This window comes from Tupaia chinensis, unplaced genomic scaffold, assembly GCF_000334495.1.
Source record: "Tupaia chinensis unplaced genomic scaffold, TupChi_1.0 Scaffold139431_1, whole genome shotgun sequence".
Lineage (NCBI taxonomy): Eukaryota > Metazoa > Chordata > Mammalia > Scandentia > Tupaiidae > Tupaia > Tupaia belangeri.
Window position 1 is genome coordinate 586,176 of NW_006199316.1, and position 20,515 is coordinate 606,690.

Here is a 20,515-nt window from a genome sequence, read left to right on the forward strand (position 1 = left end):
CCCTCTCCATCTCTCTGGCAAAGTACCCATGCCGTATAACAAAAGCTGAAAATAAAAAATAAAGTGTGAACAATGCTTGGTGTCAGGCAAGTGGTCGAGAAGCTCTTTATTGGTTGTGCTTTCTGGATCAGCCCCAGAAGGCACACAGACAGATCAAGAAATGCAGCTGTGGTTGGAAAAGCATTTTCACTCACTTTTCAAATAGCACAGAGGTTAGCCAAAGGTGGAAGGGGCCCACAGACATATCAGCAGATGAACAGGCCAACAAAACGTGGTATAGACCTATGATGGAATATTACTCAGCCTTAAACAGGAGTGAAGTTCTAATACATGTTACAGCATGCGTGAATCTTAAAAACATGGGAAGTGCAAGAAGTCAAACACAAAAGGAAAATATGGTATGATTCCACTTACATGCCTTGAATAGGCACATTCATAGAAAGATAAAGCAGATCAAAGGAGGGGCCGGCAGGCGGTGTCGTGACTAAAGTGCTGGACTCCCAGTGGCTGACCACGGTTCGAGTTCTGGACCTGCCAGCTGGCTTTCTCACTTTCCCTCTCTCTCTGTCTCTCTCTGGTCAATTTTTAAAATAACAGTAATAAATAAGATTAAATAAATAATTCTCTTCTTAAAAAAGAAAAAGTGGGAACCAGCAGTTAGCGTAATGGCTATGTCGCTGGCCTCCCACGTAGTCGACCGTGGTTCGTGTCCCGGACCTGGTGGCTTAAAACTCACGCCGGGCGCATGTGTGTGCCTGCCCAAGATCCCGAGAGGAGAATGGAGGAGAAGGGATTGCGGCGTGACCATCCCCCCTGGGGGGTGATTTCTCGCTTTCTGTCTCTATGTCTCTCTCTGTCTGTCTGGCGAGTGCACGCGCCCTACAGTGAAAATCTCTCCAAAAAAAAAAAAAGAAAAAGTAAGATCAGAGACTGTCATGCCGGAGGAAGTAGGAAAGGGGAGTTACTATTTAATGAGTGCAGTTTCTATTTGGGATTATGAAACAAATTCTGGACAGACTTGAAAGAGTGGTGAGGGGTGTGTAACACTAGGAAGGTGTTTAATACCACAAACTGTAGTATTTTAAATGGTAAAGTTTATGTTATGTATATTTTATATGTAACAGAGATATAACAAAATATGTTACATATATTTTACAATAGTTAAAAAAAAAAAAAAAATTGCGAAAAATTAAAATGAGGTTTCCAGGCCAGGGAGCGGAACCTCATCATTACCTGGTTGTCACTCTCATCCTCCTCATTGGTCTCCTCCCCTAAAGCCAAGAGGCTGAGAGGGCTCTTGTCCTCCTGGATGGAGCCCAAGAGGCCCTTTGGATAAGCAGAAGTCTTGAGACCCTGTGAAGGCTCCATAAAAGAGAAGGAGAGTTAAAGAGACTCACTAGGAAGACTTCGGGGGTGACTTTTAGAAAGCCTCGCCGCTCTCTATTCAGATGTCCTCTGAGTAGGTCTCACCATGTCCAGGAAGCTGACCTGGAAACTCCACTTCACACTGATGGCTCCACTTCCTACTGGCCCGGCTGCATGGACTGAGTGGTCAGCACGAACGTCCCTATGGCACGGGCCTACCCCTCACTGCCCAAAACCGATATTCATATGCGGGTGAGGAGGTGTCACTCGGCCCAGCTAGATTATAGCCAAAAACAAGAGAAAGCACTTACCAGCGGGAATTCTCCAAGCTGCCCAGAGGCCGCAGAGCCCGCCAGGATCACACTTTGAGGTCCACGGAGAGCAGAGGGTGGAGCATCCACAAGGCCTCGTAAAGGGGCCAGGCCCCCAAGGGGAAGGTGGACTGGAGCTAACGAGGAACCCAGGGCCTGGGCGACAGAACACATCTGTTACAAACCCGAGACCCACATGGCTCTGAGACTGTCAGAGACAGCTATAAAAATAAAACATCTAAATCCTGCCCGCTCAAATTTAAACCGCCTCCGCTCGGAGGCTGCTAATGAAACACAACAGCCAGAAATTACCACCGTGCCAACTGTGTGAGAAATCACGGGCTGGTTTCCTGACTCTCCTCGCTCTGGCGCTGCCTCGCAGCAAACAGCTCTCACATCTGGCAGACGCCGCACAGGGTCCTGTTCTCCTTTCAGGAGCCGGAGAGGAAGCGTGCGGGAGGGGACTGCAGAGACAAAGCCCCCATCTGCCAGAAGGAGAAGTCTCAATAGACAGGCGCTCAGACTGATGAGTCAAGAAAAAGCGGTCGAAGCACATTATTTACGAAGACGCAAGTAAACGCCGCCAGAAAGTGGGTGCCGCTGGGTGCGGGCCCGCACGCCAAGATGGCTGTATGTCATGATATTCCTGTTAGGACTGCCAGCTGCCTTTGTAAACTAGGGCTATGCATTACTTTAACGTTAGGAATTTACTATGAAAAAATGCACACAAGCAACGAAGGAACTCTTCCCCCTCTCCACGGATCAGGTGGCTGAATGAGCCTTGCCTGTCTTATCCCTGTTCTCGGGGGAGTCAGAGACTTGGTGCCCGTGAGGACCAGGGAAGGGATCCAGGCTGAGAGTCTCGGTTTACTCATCTGCAGGATGGAGATGACGCAGCCCTGTCCCTGAGAAGCTCAAATGAGATGAACACAAGGAGCTCCATCATGGCCCATGGATTGCTCTAATACAGGGAGTCACATGGCGCTGACCTGAGTTTATCAGAGGCAGAGGCCAGGATGGCATTCTGAGAATAATTTACAAAGAGCACTTCAAAATTGTATCTCAAATGTAAAATGTATAAATGATACACACATAAAAGCCAGTCCCAGGGCCAGCGGGTGGTGTGGTGGTTAGGGCACTGGACACCCACATGGCTGACCACAGTTCGAGTCTCGGACCTGGCGGCTTGCTTTCTCATTTTCTCTTCCTTCTCTCTCTGGTGAGCATACATGCCCTAGAGCAAATTAAAAAATAATAATAATAATAAAATAAATAATTCTTTAAAAAAAAAATCCAGTCTCTCTAATCCCACTTGGACTGAAGAGAGAAGGGAGAACCCAGAGAAGTTCAGGATGAAGTGCAGATGGCCCATGTTCCCACCCATGGCCTTAGCAGAGGGGCTAGACCATGGGGTGGGCTGCCAGCAGGGCCTCGTCTGAAGTGGACATGAGGGCCACTCCCACTCTATAGACCCCCGACCTGTCCTATCGTGGAACACCTTGGTTAGGGATCAAAGGAACTGATGAACACGAAATTGGCCCACGAGCCCTGGCCACTGACATGCAAGGTCTCACGTCCCTCTCATGACCACCTGAAGCGGGTTCTGTTATTATCCTGTCCCCACATAAGCAGGAGGCTGGTGAGGTCAAGAATTCTGCCCAGAGTCAGAGCAGCAGAGGGGGCGGGGAGGTGACTGGGACCCAGGACTAGCACTGGAACAGTATTTTACACCACCTGGTGGTTGTGACAGAAAAAGGGGCCAGGAAAGCTTTTCCCGGGGGAAGTGAGAGCAAGGCGGGCCTGCCCCTCCTGGCTTCGGCCCTTCCAACCAGCCCCAGCGTATGAGCAAGCACAAATCCCACACTGTATTTATGGAAAATTACAGACTCCAAACATGGCTAATTTGCTAACATGCTGGGGGCTTGAGGGCGGGAGACAGGCATGCTGAGGGCTTTGTTCTCCCAGGCCTTTACCAAATCAGTAGTTAGCGGGGAAATTACACCTCCCCGGCTCCTAGCTGATCATCTTCAATAGATGGCCATTAACTCTGAGTACGGGGCCGTGCATGGCGTTGTCCTTCAGAGCGGATCAACTTGCTGCCATTGGGCTAATTAAAACTTCCAGGATAATCTGCAGCTTATCTGATATTTATAGCACTACAGTAGTTATTAGCGCAAACGGAGACCCAGTGCACGCCAGCAATTAGGAACCAGAGCTATCGACTGGGTAAAGCCAGCTGGGCAGCGGCAGCCGAATAGTGGGGAGATTCGGACTGACCCCATAGTCTCTGATCCAACTCGACTCTTTCTGAATGAAGAACATGGTGACTGCTTCAAGGGACAAAGGGTCAGAATGACAGGGCAAGCCCAGTCCTTTGATAAACCCCAGCAGGGGAGAAAGCGAAGTCACAAATGCTCTTTGTACAAGCCCCACGCAGGCTATCCATCTGGTTTGGTGAAGACCCTGGGAGGCACGGGGCAGACAGCTCACAGGATGGCAGAGTGATTCGGGCTTCAGCCCCACATGAGAGAATTAACTCTGGCTCTGTGGGGCCCCAGGAAGGGAGCATTCAGGGCTGTGCAGTCGGGTGCCCAACTGGAAGGCCCCCTCTCTAGAACAGGCTGATGAGAAAGGCTTCCCAGAGCCCAGGGAGCTGCCCATATCCCGCATGAGTGCCAGGATCAGTGCCACCCTGCCCACCCGTGAATCCGAGGTAGAGCTCGGAAGGGGACATCACGAATACCCTCGGACCTGTCTTGCAGGCGATTGGGTAGAAACAGCCTGAAATGCGAGTCATCCACGAGAGAGCCGTCTGGGTAGATAAGGGCCTGACAGTTACCAAGAAAGGGTGAATGGCAGGACAGCAGACCTGACGGCCGCAGCAGGACCCCAACTCCACCTGTTCCCTCCCTGCCAGTTCGCTGAGGTCACTCGGCCAGCTCTCTAAGAAGCCTACCTGGTGAAGAAGCTGCATCGCGCCCGGCTCTGTGACGAGCCCGCTGTCGGAGCTCAGCTCGGCTAGTTCGTGCCTGAGAGGGCTGCTGCTTAGCTGGAAAGGGGCTTGCTGAGAGGCCTCCTGCCCAGCAGGGGCAAAGACCACCTCCTGAGGATGCTCCAGCAGCTCCGGCCCCCAAGACAGAAACCTGGAGTCCCTCTCCATGGCTCTGACGGCCTCATGCTCACCCTCACTAGACATCCTGGCAGACTCGGCTGCCATGCAGCAGACCATGCTGGCGATGTCCTGGCCTGGCATCTCCTGCATGCTCTCGGGCAGCCCCAGGTCCTCCAGCCGCCTGGAGATCTTGACCATCTGCAGGATGTGCTGGTAGAACCTCTGATCCTCCGAGTAGTCCTCGCTCTCTGACTGCTCCTCAGCAGAGCTCTGCGTGTGGGACAGCTGGGGACCTCGGAAGGGGCTGGAGTGTTGGTCTCTGGGTCCCAGGCCTGTCCGTGCCATGCCCTGCTCAGATCTCCGGAAGCTCTGCAGGTCCCAAGGGAAGCTGTTCGCCTCCCCCAGGATCCGAGAGCCCGGGTAACAGGTCACGCTGCTGCAGCGGCTGCTGCTGCTGCCCTCTGAGCCAGACCTGGACACTCCAGGCTTCCCACCCTCATCTGTGGGCTGTGGAGACACTGGGGCCTGTCTCTTCTCGCTAGAGGCACTCCCTAAGGGGGAATTCTGAGCTGGTCCTGATGCCAGGGTTTCAGGTGGTATTAGGGAGAGTCCCTGAGGCAGTTCTTCAGCTGAGTACCCTGGAGCCTCAGGGTCACTGGGCTCTGTCTGCTTGCAGCTCTTTGGTGTATCCTTGTTGACAAGCTGGGAGACCTGTCCCATCCACAGTCCTGGTGGCTCTCTCCTTCTCCTTCCCCTGCCCATGATCCCACCTTCCCCAAGGACGTCCTGCAAGCTCAGGTCGGCAGCTGGGCTGCTATCTAACGGGAACAGCTTGCCCTTCCTGGTAAGCAGCAGGTGGTCAGAGGAACAAGGGGACAGGGAAGGCTCCTCCTCAAGGGATGTCAAGGGAATGGGGCTCTGGCTCTTGTCACCCCCGGGCCCAGTGGAGCTCAGCTTGGCTATGCCGGGGCCACGCTGCTCCCCTTTCAGCGGGCCCTTAATGGTCTCAGAAAGCTTTGAGTGGGCAGGGGCCTGGCTTCTGCCTGCTGACACATCTTGCCCCTGCTGGAGAGGGCCTTCAGCGTTCTGAGGGTTCAGAGCATCAGGCTTCTGCTGTCTGCTCCTCATTTCCAGTTCTTCTATTTCAGGGTCTGAAGACCCCAGGTAGACTTTCTCTGTCGCCTTCTGGGGCGTCTCCAGACCTTGCTGATCACCTAGCTCTGTCCTGCATTGGGCTGAAGTCCTGCCTAAGATTTTCTCCACGTCGGCAATGATCTGGTGGGTTCGGGAGGCTTGGCATTTGGAGAGTGGCTGCAGCTTGCTGGGGAGGCCCCCTACGAGAGGCCAGGGGGTGTCACCCAGCGCACATGGGCTCTTGGCTTTCTTAAAAGAGCCCTCGCTTCTAGCCTGCATCTCTTGGTCTAGGTCCAGATCAGCAGGCCCAGGTACTGGGAGAGGGGAGGGGCCGCGGAGACAAGAGGAAGGCAGCAGAAGCCCCTGCTCGGGCTGGGTTTCCTAGACGGGCATGGGAACATGCAGAGAAAACGGAGACAAAGCACTTCTGATTTACACTTGCTGCCTCAGCCCTTGGCGAGCCCTCAGCAGAAACCCACCCTCCGTTTAAAGTAAAACACAAAGCGAAGCAGAAAGAAAAACTGAAAACTCCTCCAGGCTGGAAAGATGTTCTTTTCTGGGCTCCAGTTTCCTTATTTATAAAGAGGCTGGACTAGATCGATTGCTTGCAAACCTTGTTCCAGGAACCCTGGGGCCCAGGACCTGGAGGTGGGGAAGGCGGGCTCTCGTGTGCAAGTAACACAGAAAGGGGTGCCCAGACCCATACCCCACATTCAACCAGGGCAGCTCCATTTCTTTTGTTATAAATTGGGCCTCCACAGAGGAAATGAAGATAGCACTTCATTGCTAATAAAAATCTGAAAACTGCCAACTAGGTTATTCCTAAGGTACCCTATCCGGCTCTCAGATTCTGTCATTGGTTCATTTCATAAAACCCACCAACCTCAAGGAGTCCCAGAAAGGTTCTAAGAAAGAGAGAAGAGAGGAAGCAACCGGCAACCTGAGCCTAGAAACTGTTCAGTGTCTCCCACCAAAGGCACGAGTTGATGCTGCTTGAGAAATACCTATAGTCATAGAACCCCAGGGTCAGAAGAAAACCTCAACACAACAGTCACCCTGCCAACATGCACACAGGCCACCACCCAGCTTTGAGTCTGGGACGCCAGAGAGTCCAGACCCCTGGAGTCCAGGTCTTCCACCTGGTTCAGGCTAGTCCTCTGGACAAACTCAAGTTTAAAGCACTGCCCTGGGGTTGTTCGATCATCCTCATTCCCTGAAGCCACAGAAGGAGCCCTTTGTCAACAGGAAGCTCCAGGAACTCAGGCACACACTTGGAACTCAGCCTGTTCCCCAATCCTCTACTCTAGGACCCGCATTTCAGTCCCTCTCCCGCCTCTAAGCACACCAGAGCCTGCCTGGTGACTGATCATCATTTCAAACAATCCTGGGCTAGTGAAAAGTCCACTCGCCACCTTTGGTCACTCAAACACATGATATTAGAAACTCATCCTCAGGGGCTAGCAGATGGTGTAGTAGTTATGTAGCTGGACTCCCACATGGACGAACACAGTTCGAATCCCAGACCTGGTGGTTTGAAAATCATTTGGCATATGTGTGGGTGTCCAAGATCCCAGGAGGAGAATGGAGGAGAAAGAATTATGATGTGGCCATCCCCCCAGCGGGGTGATTTCTCACCTTCCCTCTCACTATCTCTGTCTTTCTATCTCTCTCCAGCAAGCACACACACCCAATGGCAAAAACTTCCTAAAAACAAAAATAAAAGAAAGATAGAAACTCATCCTACTTGGGAATTATCTGTCCGCTTCTCTCTACCTGAGGAACAGGCTTGTGACCTTGTTTCTCAGAACCGTGAGACTATGCGGGAAACGGGGCGGGAGAAGTATCTGTACAGCTTGGACAGGTTTTTCTAACCTAAGTATTATTCATCAACAGCCCTTTAAAGCTAAAATTGACACCATAGAGATGGTGGATGAAATCGTCACTGAGAAGCAAGCACCGGGTTCTGGTGGAGGATAAAGACAATAAACCAAAGACAAAAACAACCGGAGCACCGAGAGGGCTAGAAAGATATTCCCAGGACTGCACACTCTGTCCCTCCCTGTCCTCAGCACCCCATCCGCCCCACACTGAGGATGCGCAGGCGGCCTGGCTCCTCTGCACCAGCAGCGTCTGGGAGAGCCTGGGCCCCGCTTCAGCAGGCTCCAAGCCTTAGCTCCTTCACTGTAACATGAACTCCACCTCTTATGTGAAAGGGATGAACAAACAGTAACAGGAAAGAGCTCTTCGAACGCTGAGTACAGGAGCACGGGAGACCGAGTGATCACGCTGCAATTCATGTCAGTCATTCGCCACTAACTGAGGACGCTAGCAAGGAAGACAATCCACGGCAGTCTATAAAGCACCAGCAGGTGGCACAGTGGTTAAGGTGCGGGACTCCTAGATGGCTGCCCACAGTTCAAGTCCTGGACCCAGCAGCTTGAAACTCACACCGGGCAAATGGGCATGCAGGTCAAAATCCCAGGAGGAGAAGGGATTGTATCATAGCTATCAGCCCTGGGGGTGACTTTTCCCTCTCACTGTCTCCCTCTGTCTCTCTGACAAGCACATATGTCCTGTAGTAAAATCTTTAAAAAAAAAGAAAGAAAGAAAAGAGGGACCAGCAGTTAGCATAATGGCTATGTCGCTGGACTCCCATGTAGTCGACCACGGTTCAAGTCTCGGACCCGGTGGCTTAAACTCACGCACGGCACATGTGCATGCGTGCCCAAGATCCCGAGAGGACAGTGGAGGAGAAGGGATTGTGGTGTGGCCATCCCCCCTGGGGGCTGATTTCTCGCTTTCTGTCTCTCTATCTTTCTGAAAAGCGCACACGCCCTATAGCAAAAACCTCTCTTAAAAAAAAAAAAGAAAGAAAAAAAGGTCAAGGTTTTCCTTTTGAATCCTGAAGGATTATGGCTATATCCAACATCTAGATATTCATGCCACTTTAAGACAAATAAACCTACAGGAGAAGTCTGTGCATGATGAGAAAGGACATTCTGCTCCTCTAAGGTCCCTGGCCTCACCAACTGCTTCGTGCCCCACTCTCCCATGCAGCAGACACCGTGACACTGTAATATTACTACTGCAGAATGCCGTCCTCCACAGGACGCTCCTCGCCAATCCCTGTGTGGCACGGCTGCTTCCCACGGTGGAAAAAGACACTGTCTAGAAAAGGCAAATGACTCCTGGAAGCTGAGAGGAAAATCTGCCAGGGGACAGGCAAAATTCAGGCCATGGGTCACCAAGAACTGACTGTAGGGTTACTGCTGTTATTCTTAACCTAGGGTCCCCGATTCCCTCCAAGCCCGGGCCTCTCTGGGAACTGGCACCCGCTGACTCACCACAGGATCTTGGGAGGCCTCTTTGTCCTTGTCTTTCTTGTCTTTTTTCTTTTTCTTGTCCTTCTTCTTAGTGGTCCCAGAAGCCGACAGCTTCCCGCGCTCTTGGATGACCAAGTTCCGATAGTGTTCGTCACAAGGATGGTCCCACATGGACTGCCCATTGGCGAAGTTGAAATAGTAGATATCACCCGTGATGTCTTGGCTAGGGATGAACGGAATTCAGAAGTTAGTCCCTACTCAGGTCCAAAGCTACTCAGGGGGACAAAAAGGAAAAGAAGATGTACAGGGAGGAATAACAGATGGAGGAATGAGAGACAGAGATGAGAGAACAGATCAGAGTAGAGCAGGAGACCGGCAGGGGGGGTGATAGTTAAGGCACTGGACTCCCACACATAGTTGACTGCAGTTCGAGTCCCAGACCTGACAGCTTGCTTTCTCACTTTCCCTTTCTCTCTGTCTTCCTCGGGTCAAATTAAAAAATGATAATCACAAATAAAATTAAATTAATAAATAATCCTTTTTTTTAGAGAGAGATGTTTTTGCTATAGGGCACGTGCACTCAACAGAGAGACAGAAAACAAGAAATCACCTCCCAGGGGATGTCCACACCGCAATCCCTTCTCCTCCATTTTCCTCTCAGGATCTTGGGCACATGCACCATGCCCAGCCTGAGTGTTAAGCCACCAGGGTCCAGGACTTGAACTGTGGTCCTGTGGTCAGCCATGCGTGAGTCCAGTGTCTCAGCCACCATGCCACCTGCTGGGGCCCCTGTTTTTTCATTTTATTTTTCTTTCTTTTTTTTTTTTCTTTTTAAGAATTATGTATTTATGGGAACCAGCAGTTAGCGTAATGGCTATGTTGCTGGATTCCCACGTAATTGACTGCGGTTCGCGTCCCGGACCCGGCGGCTTAGAACTCACGCCGGGTGCGTGTGCGTGCATGCCCAAAATCCTGAGAGGAGAATGGAGGAGAAGGGATTGCGGCGTGACCCTCCCCCCTGGGGGGCGATTTCTCGCGTTCTGTCTCTATGTCTCTCTCTGTCTGGCAAGCGCACGTGCCCTATAGCGGTAAACCTCTCAAAAAAAAAAAAAAAAAAAAAAGAAAGAAAAATAAAATGAAAAAACAGTGGGGCCAGCAGGTGGCATGGTGGCTGAGACACTGGACTCACGCATGGCTGACCACAGGACCACAGTTCAAGTCCTGGACCCAGTGGCTTGCTTTCTCACTCTCATTTCTCTCTGTCTATCTCTCTCTGGTCAAAACTGAAGAATGGCGATAATAAATAAAATTAAAAATAAGTCAACCTTTAAAAAACTTAACTTTTTTTTTAAAGTTCTGGACTTGTAGAACACGCTTGATTTGTAAGAAGTTATAATCCAAGCTAGGGGAGGACGATGGTAAACAAAAGGATGTGTATTTTAGAAATCAGTTTCAGCATGAACAAGCCCAAAGTAGACCACTTGTCCCAGCCACTATTGGGGGGGGATTAGTTGGTTCGTTATTTTTGCCAGAGAATGTCCATGCTCGCCAGAGAGAAAGGCAGAGAAAGAGAAAGTAAGAAATCACACTAGGGGAGATGGCCAAGCTGCTATCCCTTCTCCTCCAGTCTCCTCTCGGGATTTTGGGCACGTACGCACATGTGCCTGGCATAATTTTTGAGCTGCTAGGTTTGAGGCCTAAATTCTAGTCAGCCATGTGGGAGTCCAGTGACTTAACCACCACGCCACCTGCTGGAGCCCCATTCCCTATTAGCAATAACCTATTAGGATTGTTAATAGAAAAAAGAATCCCATTCGCAACAGTAATAAAAATGATAATGTACCCAAGAATAAATCTAAACTGGACAAAATCTTCATAAAGCTTTATAAACAGTCAGGGGGAAAAAAAATACCATGGGAGAGGCACTCCATGCTTCTGATTAGAACTCAAGTCTGCAAAGATGCCAAAAGTCCTCAAATTAATCTGTAACTCCGATACGATTGCAATCAAGTTCTTTATGAAACTTGACAAGCTGAATCTCAATTTGAATAAAAGAGAAAATGAACATAAATAGAAAGGAAAATACCAGCATTGAAAAAGAACAATAGAAGAAATTCAAATAATACAGATAAGAAAAGATATTCTATATCACTAAACAGTAGGGAAATGCAAATTGAAACTACAATGTAACACCACTTCACACTCATCAGCCTGGCTGTGATCCAAAACCCAGAAACTGGGGCCTGCAGACGGCATACTGGTTAAGCCACTGGACTTCCACATGGCTGACTGCAGTTTCAGTCCTGGGTCTGCGGCTTGAAACTCACACTGGGCACATATGCATGTGTGCCCAAGATCCCAGGAGGAGAATGGAGGAGAAGGGATTGTGGCATGGCCATCTCTCTTGGGAGATGATTTCTCACGTTTCCTGTCTCTCTCTTTCTCTGGCAAGTGCACATGCTCTAAGACAAAAAAAACTCTTAAAAAAAGAAAAGAAAAGAAAACAGAAAATAACAAGTACTAGCAAGGATATGAAGAAATTGAAAACCTTAGAGGGCCAGCGGGTGGTGTGGTGGTGGTTAGGGTGCTGGACTCCCACATGGCTGACTGTGGTTCAAGTCCCAGACCCAGCAGCTTGAAACTCATGCCGGGTGCCATGTGTGCAGGCCCAACAGGAGAATGGAGAAGGGACTGTGGTGTGACCATCCCCCCAAGGGGTGTGATCTCTCTCTCTCTCTCTCTCTCTCTCATCCTATAGCAAAAATCTCTCAAAGAAAAGAAAACCTGGGGGCCAGGAAGTGGCATGGTAGTTAAAGGTGCTGGATTCCCACATGGCCGACCATGGTTCAAGTCTCGGACATGGTGGCTTGCTTTCCAACTTCCTCTCTCTCTCTCTGATCAAACTGGAAAATAATAATGATATAATAATAAATAAAGTTAAATATTAAAAAAAAAGAAAAGAAAACCTTACAAACTGATGGTGAGAATGTAAAATGGTACAGGGAACCAGCAGTTAGCGTAATGGCTATGTCGCTGGATTCCCACGTAGTCAACAACGGTTTGAGTCCCGGACCCAGTGGCTTAGAACTCACGCCGGGCGCGTGTGCGTGCGTGCCCAAGATCCCGAGAGGAGAATGGAGGAGAAGGGATTACGGCGTGACCATCCCCCCGGGGGATGATTTCTCGCTTTCTGTCTCTATGTCTCTCTCTGTCTGTCTGGCGAGCGCATGTGCCCTACAGCGAAAACCTATTAAAAATAAATAAATAAAAATTAAAAAATAAAATGGTACAGCCACTGTGAAAAACAGCATAGCAGCACCTCAAAATAATAATAATAATTAAACGATGACCCAGTAATTCCATTTCTGGGGATACACCCAAATGAACTGAGCAGGGACTCAAATAGATATTTACAAGTCCATGTTCACAGCAGCCGAAAGGTGAAAATATCCCAGTCGTTCATTGACGATGAATAGACAGAATGCAGATTATACATACGATGCAGTATTTTTTTGTTAGAGAAATTTTGGTAAGGGAGTGTGCACTTGCCAGAAAGACAGAGAGAGACAGAGAGACAGAAGCGAGAAATGACCACCCAGGGGGGATGGCCACGCTGCAATCCCTTCCCCTCCACTCTCTTCTCAGGATTTTGTGCATGCATGCACATGCACCTGGCGTTCAGTTTTAAGCCGCCAGGTCCAGGACTCAAACAACAGTTGACTACATGGGAGTCCAGCAACGTAACCATTACGCCACCTGCTGGCCCCTACAAGGCAGTATTTCTCAGTCTTTTTTTTTTTTTTTTTTCTTTTTTTTGGAGAGATTTTTGCTATAGGGCGCATGTGCTCGCCAGAAAGACAGACAGAAAGCGAGAAATCATCCCCCGGGGGGGGGATAGCCATGCCACAATCCCTTCTCCTCTCGGGATCTTGGGCATGCACGCACGTGCACCTGGCATTAGTTTAAGCCGCCAGGTCCAGGACTCAAACAACAGTTGACTACATGGGAGTCAGCGACATAGCCATTACACTAACTGCTGGTCCCAGTCTTAAGAATGAATTAGATCTGTCTCTATTAGTTCTGAATTCTATTAATAAATTCTGTCACACACTACAACATGGATGTGCCCTAAAGACACTATGTTAAGTAAAAGAAGTCACACACTAAAGGACAAGTGTTTTATGATTCTACTCATATAAAACACCTAGAATGGGCCAATTCATAGAGGCAGAAAGTAGAATGCTATTTGCCAGAAACTGGGGAGAGGGAAAAAGAGAATTATTGTTGAGTGGGACAGGTTTCGGTTTAGGAAGATGGTAAATTCTGGGACGGACGGTAGTGATCCACCCACCACAGTATTATGAATGTACTTAGGGCCATTGAGCTGAATACCTGAAAATGGCTAAAATGGCAAGTTTTATGTTATATATATTTTACTACCAAAAAAAGAAAAACATTTTTTTTTTTTCAGTTTCAGTTTTTAGGTATAGGCCACATGTGCCCACCAGAGAGAAGAAAGAAAGAGAGTAAAAGAGAAAAATCACACACAGGAAATGATCACACTGCAATTCCTTCCCCATTCTTGTCTTGGGGTTTGGGGCATGTGCACACAAGCACCAGCCGTGATTTTCAACTGCCATGTCTGGGACTTGAACCGCACAGTCATGTGGGATCCAGGACCTTAACCTCCACACCACCTGCTGGCCCACAAAAAAAAAATAGTTTAACTTCCATATGATAAAAGAAAGCATCAAAATGAAGAGATGAGAGACTGGCAGACATTTACAATAGCTACAAAAATAATAAAATATCTAGGAGTAAACCTAACCAAAGACGTGAAAGACCTCTACAAGGAAAAATGAAAAAAGAATTGAATAGGACCAAAAAAAAAAGAAAGAGAGAAAAGATATCCTGTGTTCTTGGATTAAAAGAATCAATATAATCAAAATGCCAGTTCTACCCAAATCAACTTACAAATTTAATGCAATTCTGATCAAATTACCAGAGCTATTCTTTACATAAGCAGAAAAAGAAAATCATAAACTTTATCTGGCCTTTATCATTAAAGGCCCCATATCACCAAAGCACTACTACGTAAAAAGAATAAAGTAGGAGGCATTTCACTACCTGACCTCCAAATATATTACAAAGCTAAGATAATCAAAACAGCATGGTACTGGCACAGCAATAGACATACAGATCAATGAGACATTATAGAGAATCCAGAAATAAACCCCAAAACATGAAAACAAAAAACAAACAACAACAAAAAAACCCTGGCAGTCCAGCAGGTGGTACAGAGATAAAGATAGCTAGATCCCACATGATCCCACGGTTCAAATCCCAGACCCAGTAGTTTGAAAATCACACCAAGCACATGTGTATGGCTGTCTTGAATCCTGGGAGGAGAATGGAAGAGAAGAGTTTGTAGTGAGGCCATCCCTTAGGGTTATCTCTCTCTCTCTCTCTCTGTCTTTCTCTCTCCAGCCAGCACATGCACCCTACAGCAATTTTTTAATTGAAATTTTAAAATATGCCATTTACAGAAACATCAAATATGCAGTGAATAGGGATGAAGCTGATGAAAGATGGGCAAGACATGAACATTATAAACAGCAGAACATTTTTCGGAGATGGTAAAGAAAACCTGAATAAACGGAAATTAACCACGTTCGTGGGAAAGGCGTAGTACTATTTAAGATGTAAAGTCTCCCTAGATTAATTTACAGATTCAACACAATCCCATCCAAATCCTAATAGGAAACGAACAAGCTATTGGGTCATTGGAAAAGTCATGACGCATTTTTGCACAGAAAAACATAGAAAGATATATCACAACTTTTCCAACAACTCAGTATTTCCAAAGTTTACATGGAGTTAGAAAAGGCCTCAAATATGATTTTGAAAATGGAGAACAAAGTTGAAGGATTTACCCTAAATGATTTCAAGATTTACTATAAAACAACAGTAATCAAGACAGAATGGGGGCCAGCAGGTGGCATGGTGGTGAGGGGCACTGGACTCCCACATGACTAACCACGGTTCGAGTCCCAGACCTGGCAGCTAGCTTTCTCTCTCTCTCTCTTTCTCCTCTCTGTCACTCTCCGGTCAAATATAAAGAAAGAAAAGAAAGAAAAGAAAGAAAGAAAGAAGGTGAAATAAAATAATTTATTTTTTAAAAAGGCAGAATGGTACTCATAGACAAAAAAAAAATCAGTAGAAGAGGTCACAGGATCCAGAAATAGACTCTCACAGACATGATCAGTTTGAGAACATTTAAGTGTCTTTCAACATAAGAGTAGTTAAATAAAAACTTATTTAAATTGTGGTACCTCTATGTAAGAAAAGTATACAGCTGATAAAAGAGTGAAATAGGGGACCAGCAGGTGGTGTAGTGGTTAAGGCACTGGATCCCCACATGGCCAATCACGGTTCAAGTCCCGGAGCTGGAAGCTTGAAAATCAGGCAGGGCATACATGTGCACATGCCTAAAATCCCAGGAAGAGAAGTGACTGCAGTATGGTCATTCTCCCTGAGGGGTGATTCCTTACTCTCCTCTCTGTCTCTCCTCCAGTGAATGCACGCACCCTATGGCAAAAAAAAAAAAAAAGAGGAAGGCAGACATACACATACTGCCATGAGAATAGTATACATAATACAACACTTATGGGGAACCAGCAGTTAGCGTAATGGCTATGTCGCTGGACTCCCACGTAGTTGACCGCGGTTCACGTCCCGGACCCGGTGGCTTAAAACTCACACCGGGAGCGTGTGCGTGTGGGCCCAGGATACCGAGAGGAGAATGGAGAAGGGATTGCGGCGTGACCATCCTCCCTGGGGGATGATTTCTCGCTTTCTGTCTCTATGTCTCTGTCTGGCGAGCGCACGTGCCCTATAGCGAAAAAAAAACTCTCAAAAAAAAAAAAATACAGCACTTATGTTTTTAAAAAAACAACCCTTAGGGACCAGCAGATGGTGTAAAGGGTTACATTGCTGGACTCTCACTTAGTAGACATCAGGCACTTGTGTGTGCATGCCCAAAATCCCTAGAGGAGAATGAGGAGAAGGGGTTACAGTATAGCCATCCCCCCGGGAGGTGATTTCTCACTTTCTGTCTCTCCTTCTCTCCAGCAAGCACACATGTCCTATAGCAAAAAATATGTCTAAAAAAAAAAGCCTTTCACGTGTTTAAAACACCTGGAAGGAACTACAAATTGACAGTATTTACCTTTGGGAACAGAGCAAAACATAGCATGTACACACAGGTTTAATGACTAATTTTTTAAATTATTGATTTTATTTACATTTATTATCATTATCATTATTATTATTATTATTTAATTTGCATGTGTGCTCACCAGAGTGAGACAAAGAGAGAGAGAAAGTGAGAAAGCAAGCCGCCAGGTCTAGGACTTGAACCACAGTCGGCTGTGTGGGAGTCCAGCACCTTACCCATCATGCCACCTGCCAGCTCCTTACTAATGCTATATTTAAAAGTGAGGGGCTGGGACCAGCAGGTGGTGTAATGGTAATGTCATTGGACTCCCACATGGTCGACTGCGGTTCAGGTCCCAGACCTGGCGGCTTGAAACACACTGGGAACGTGTGTGTCCCAAATCACAAGAGGAGAATAAAGAAGGGACTGACCATCCTCCTTGCAGGGTGATTTCTCATCTTCTGTCTCTCAGCCTCTTTCTGTCTCTCTGGCGAGCACAAATGCCCTAGAACAAAAATCTCTCTAAAAAACAAGATGAGGGAGTGTTAACTGCCACTCACAGGGACAGGAAGGCAGCTGGCCCAAGGCCGGCCCGCAGCAGCCCAGTGCCGGTCCCACCTTCTGTCAGGGCAGGTACTGGAAATGAAACGGAAGCCACTAGCCAATAAACTTACAGAGCCACCGCAGCCATGAGTCCACAGCACCTGAAACACTGCGAAGCGCTGACAGATTACGAGGGAGATGTCGCAGAGCTGGAGGAGGCCCAAGGAAAGGCAGCTCCGAGATGCAGGGAACGAGGCTCCTGCCGCGTGAGAAGAAGCTGAACGGGTTAGACTCCTGGGGGGAGTGAGGCCACGCTGTCATCCTGAAGTGCGGGCTGACACACTAAGTGGTGTGGGCGGCAACAGGATGGCTACGCCTTGTCCCCGGCATTGCACAGCCAGCCAGAGGGGACCCTCGACATCAGGGACTAGTTTAGGACATACAGGGAAACCCTAGTCTAAGGAGGAAGACCGTGGCCACGCACTGTAGGGAGACGACGTGGCTCCAGAGAGCTCTGTGCATGGGAAGAGATCGAGGGCCTGCTGGAAAAGAGACCAGAGCCGCCGTGCGCCAAGGGAGGGCGGTGCCCCCCGCGAGTGGGCGGCCCTGGGAAGGTGGGAGACGGGGGACAGTGACCATGGCTCCCTGCCTCGGCCAGTCTGTGACCTGTTTCCCTGAGATGACCTGAGACATGGCTCCTTGCCACGTGCCACGCAGAGGGCTCTCACTGAGACTGAAAACCTGAATGAACCCAGGAACACCGACGTCCTGGGGGCGGGTTACACAGACAGGGCGGCAGAGCCATGGTTGCCAAAGGACACAGAAGCCTCTGCCAGTCCGCGCTGCCTCACCACAAATGCCTCAGCACCAGAAGCTATTCTGGACGTGCGGAGGAGGTGCCCTTGTCCCTTTTCGTATCTGTCTGCAAAGGATAACCACGACACCTCCTTGCCGCCTGCCCTTCTCTTTCTGTCGCTCTCTGGCAAGCACACGTACTCTTTGGGGAAAAAAAAAATTGGAGGGCTGGCTGGTGGCATGGTGGTTAAGGGCGCTGGACTCCCACATGGCTGACCATGGTTCAAGTCTCGCACCTGCCTGCTTGCTTTCTCACTTTCCCTCTCTCTCACTCTGTCCCTCTCTGGTCAAATTTAAATAAATAAGTAAATAAGGAAGGAAGGAAAGAAAGGCAGGCAGGCAGGCAGGAAGGAAGGAAATTAAATAATTCTTTTTTTTGTTTTATTATTTTTTCTTTTTTTGGAAAGGTTTTTGCTACAGGGCACGTGCGCTCACCAGAAAGGCAGAGAGAGACAGAGAGACAGAAAGCGAGAAATCGCCCCCCAGGGGGGATGGCTATGCCATCCCTTCTCCTCCATTCTCCTCTCAGGATCTTGGGCATGCACGCACACGCACCCAGCGTGAGTTTAAGTTGCTGGGTCCAGGATTCGAACGGTGATCGACTACATGGGAGTCCAGTGACATAGCCATTACACCAACTGCTGGTCCCAATAAAATAATTATTTAAAAAAAATTATTTTAAACACCTGAAACAGGGCCAGCTAGGTAGTTTGGTAGTTAAGACAGGAGGACCCCCCACATGGCCAACTGTGAGGTTTGAGGCCCGGATCTGGCCGCTTGGAAAACTCACAGGGCATGTGTGCATATGTGCCCACCCAAAATCCTGAGAGAATGGAGAAGGGATTGCAGCGTTGCCACCCCCACGGGGTGCTTTCTCACTTTACCTCTCTCTCTCTTTTTCTCTCTGCCTTTCAGGCAAGCACATGTGCCCTATTGCAAATTAAAAAAATAAATTAAATTAAATTAAATTAAAAACCAAGTAAAACAACAAAACAAAATCGAAACAGATGATGCTGCTAAAAGATCCAACCCAGGGCAGGAGCTCCTGTGGCTCAAGATGTAAGGACTGAACCCCACTAACCAGTCAGCTCCAGCCAGAACTGGAACGTCGGGCAGAAAAACGGCAGCGCTCTGTCCTCAACTATGCAGGACAGGCCTGGGAAACACGGCAGGGAAGCTCCAGCGAGCTTCCCTCTGCCCTGGATGGGGCCCAGCCAGTGGGTCACACGCCTGCTCACTTACCAGGGCTTCCACTCTGCAGGCAGTGGGGCCACGATGCCCTCCCGTGCCAGCCACATCAGTTCTGGTTCCTTGATGGGATCGATACCAATCTCTCTGGCAAATTCAAGAATTTCTGCAAGGAGAGGCAGGAAGGTGAGAAGGTAAGGGAGTTGAGGGAGGGGAAAGAAGAAAAACATCACAGCTGACCTTTTTTCTATTCTGCCTTAGCTTACTAGATTTCTCTCTGTGAGTATGTAGCATTTCTCTAAACACAAACAGTAAGCATTACAACTATTTCCTTAAGTTGCAATTTATAATGGCAGGACTGAATCAAAGGCTGCTATCTCCATACTCCAAGGAAGTATAACAAAGGGGGAAAGTAAAACCAAGACCAGAAGGGACGTTATGGCTACAACACTGGACCAACTTTGGTTTGAGTCCTGGACCTAGTGGCTTGAAACTCGTGCCAGACGCATGTGCATGCATGCCCAAAATTCTGAAAGGAGAGTGGATGAGAATGGATTATAGTGTGGCCATTCCCCCTGGGGGGGGGTCATTTCTCACTTTCAGTCTCTCTGTCTCTCCAGCGAGTACACGTGCCCTGTAGCTCTTTAAAAGAAAAAAAAAAAAAAAAAAAAGTAGAACCAAGACTCTATCTTGGCAGGGGCACTAGGGAGAAGCCCGATGAACACAAGCAGAACCATCCGGCACCAGGGCAGTCCTGCCCGAAGGACATAAGCAAATTCTCCCAAGGTCTAAAAAGGTTTGCAAAGCCTGGCACTCATCACTCAATCAGTAAACACACACTGGGGACCACCAGCTAGCATAATGGCTATGTCGCTGGTCTCCCATGTAGCCAGTCACGGTTCAAGTCCCAGACCTGGTGGCTTAAACTCATGCCGGGCGCGTGTGCATGCATGTCCAAGGGCCCGAGAAGAGAATGGAGGAGAAAGGATTGCAGCATGGCCATCCCCCCTGGGGGGAGATTTCTCGCTTTTTGTCTCTCTGTCTCTCTCTTTCTGGTGAGTGCACACTATAACGAAAACCTCTCCAAAAATAAAACAGTAAAAAATAAAATAAATAAACACACACTGAATGACTGCAGGTGACTAGGCTCCCTGAGGCCCTAACAAACACACAAAGAACAGGACCCAGGGGCCACGTGCTACAACAGAGGACGTTCAGAGTGGTGAGGATCAGAGAGAAGGCGGCAGCTGATTTTGCCTGGAGGCAGGAAGAGGGCTGAGCTGAAAAGAGGATGATGCCCAGGCAGCCTTCTTCCCACCTTCCACAGCTTTCTTCCAGGAAGGCAGCTGTTTCTTTGTCAGTGTTGCCATACGTATAGGATAGACTCTATTTCTCTCTCTCTCTCTTTTTTTTTTCCTTTTTCTTTTTTTTTTTTTTTTTTTTTTTTTTTTTTGGGGTTTTTTTTTTA

General features: G+C 48.5%; 1 protein-coding gene across 1 annotated transcript in view; it reads right to left on the bottom strand.

The window, feature by feature from the left end:
- Positions 1–20,515, bottom strand: part of CEP164 (centrosomal protein 164) — a gene marked incomplete in the record, with an annotated part of 82,259 nt that overhangs the window by 47,027 nt on the left and 14,717 nt on the right. Inside the window, 5 exon segments of the mRNA XM_027765688.1 lie at positions 1,234–1,362; positions 1,677–1,832; positions 4,633–6,303; positions 9,267–9,468; positions 19,102–19,213. Of these exon segments, the coding sequence (XP_027621489.1) occupies positions 1,234–1,362; positions 1,677–1,832; positions 4,633–6,303; positions 9,267–9,468; positions 19,102–19,213 (2,270 nt within the window).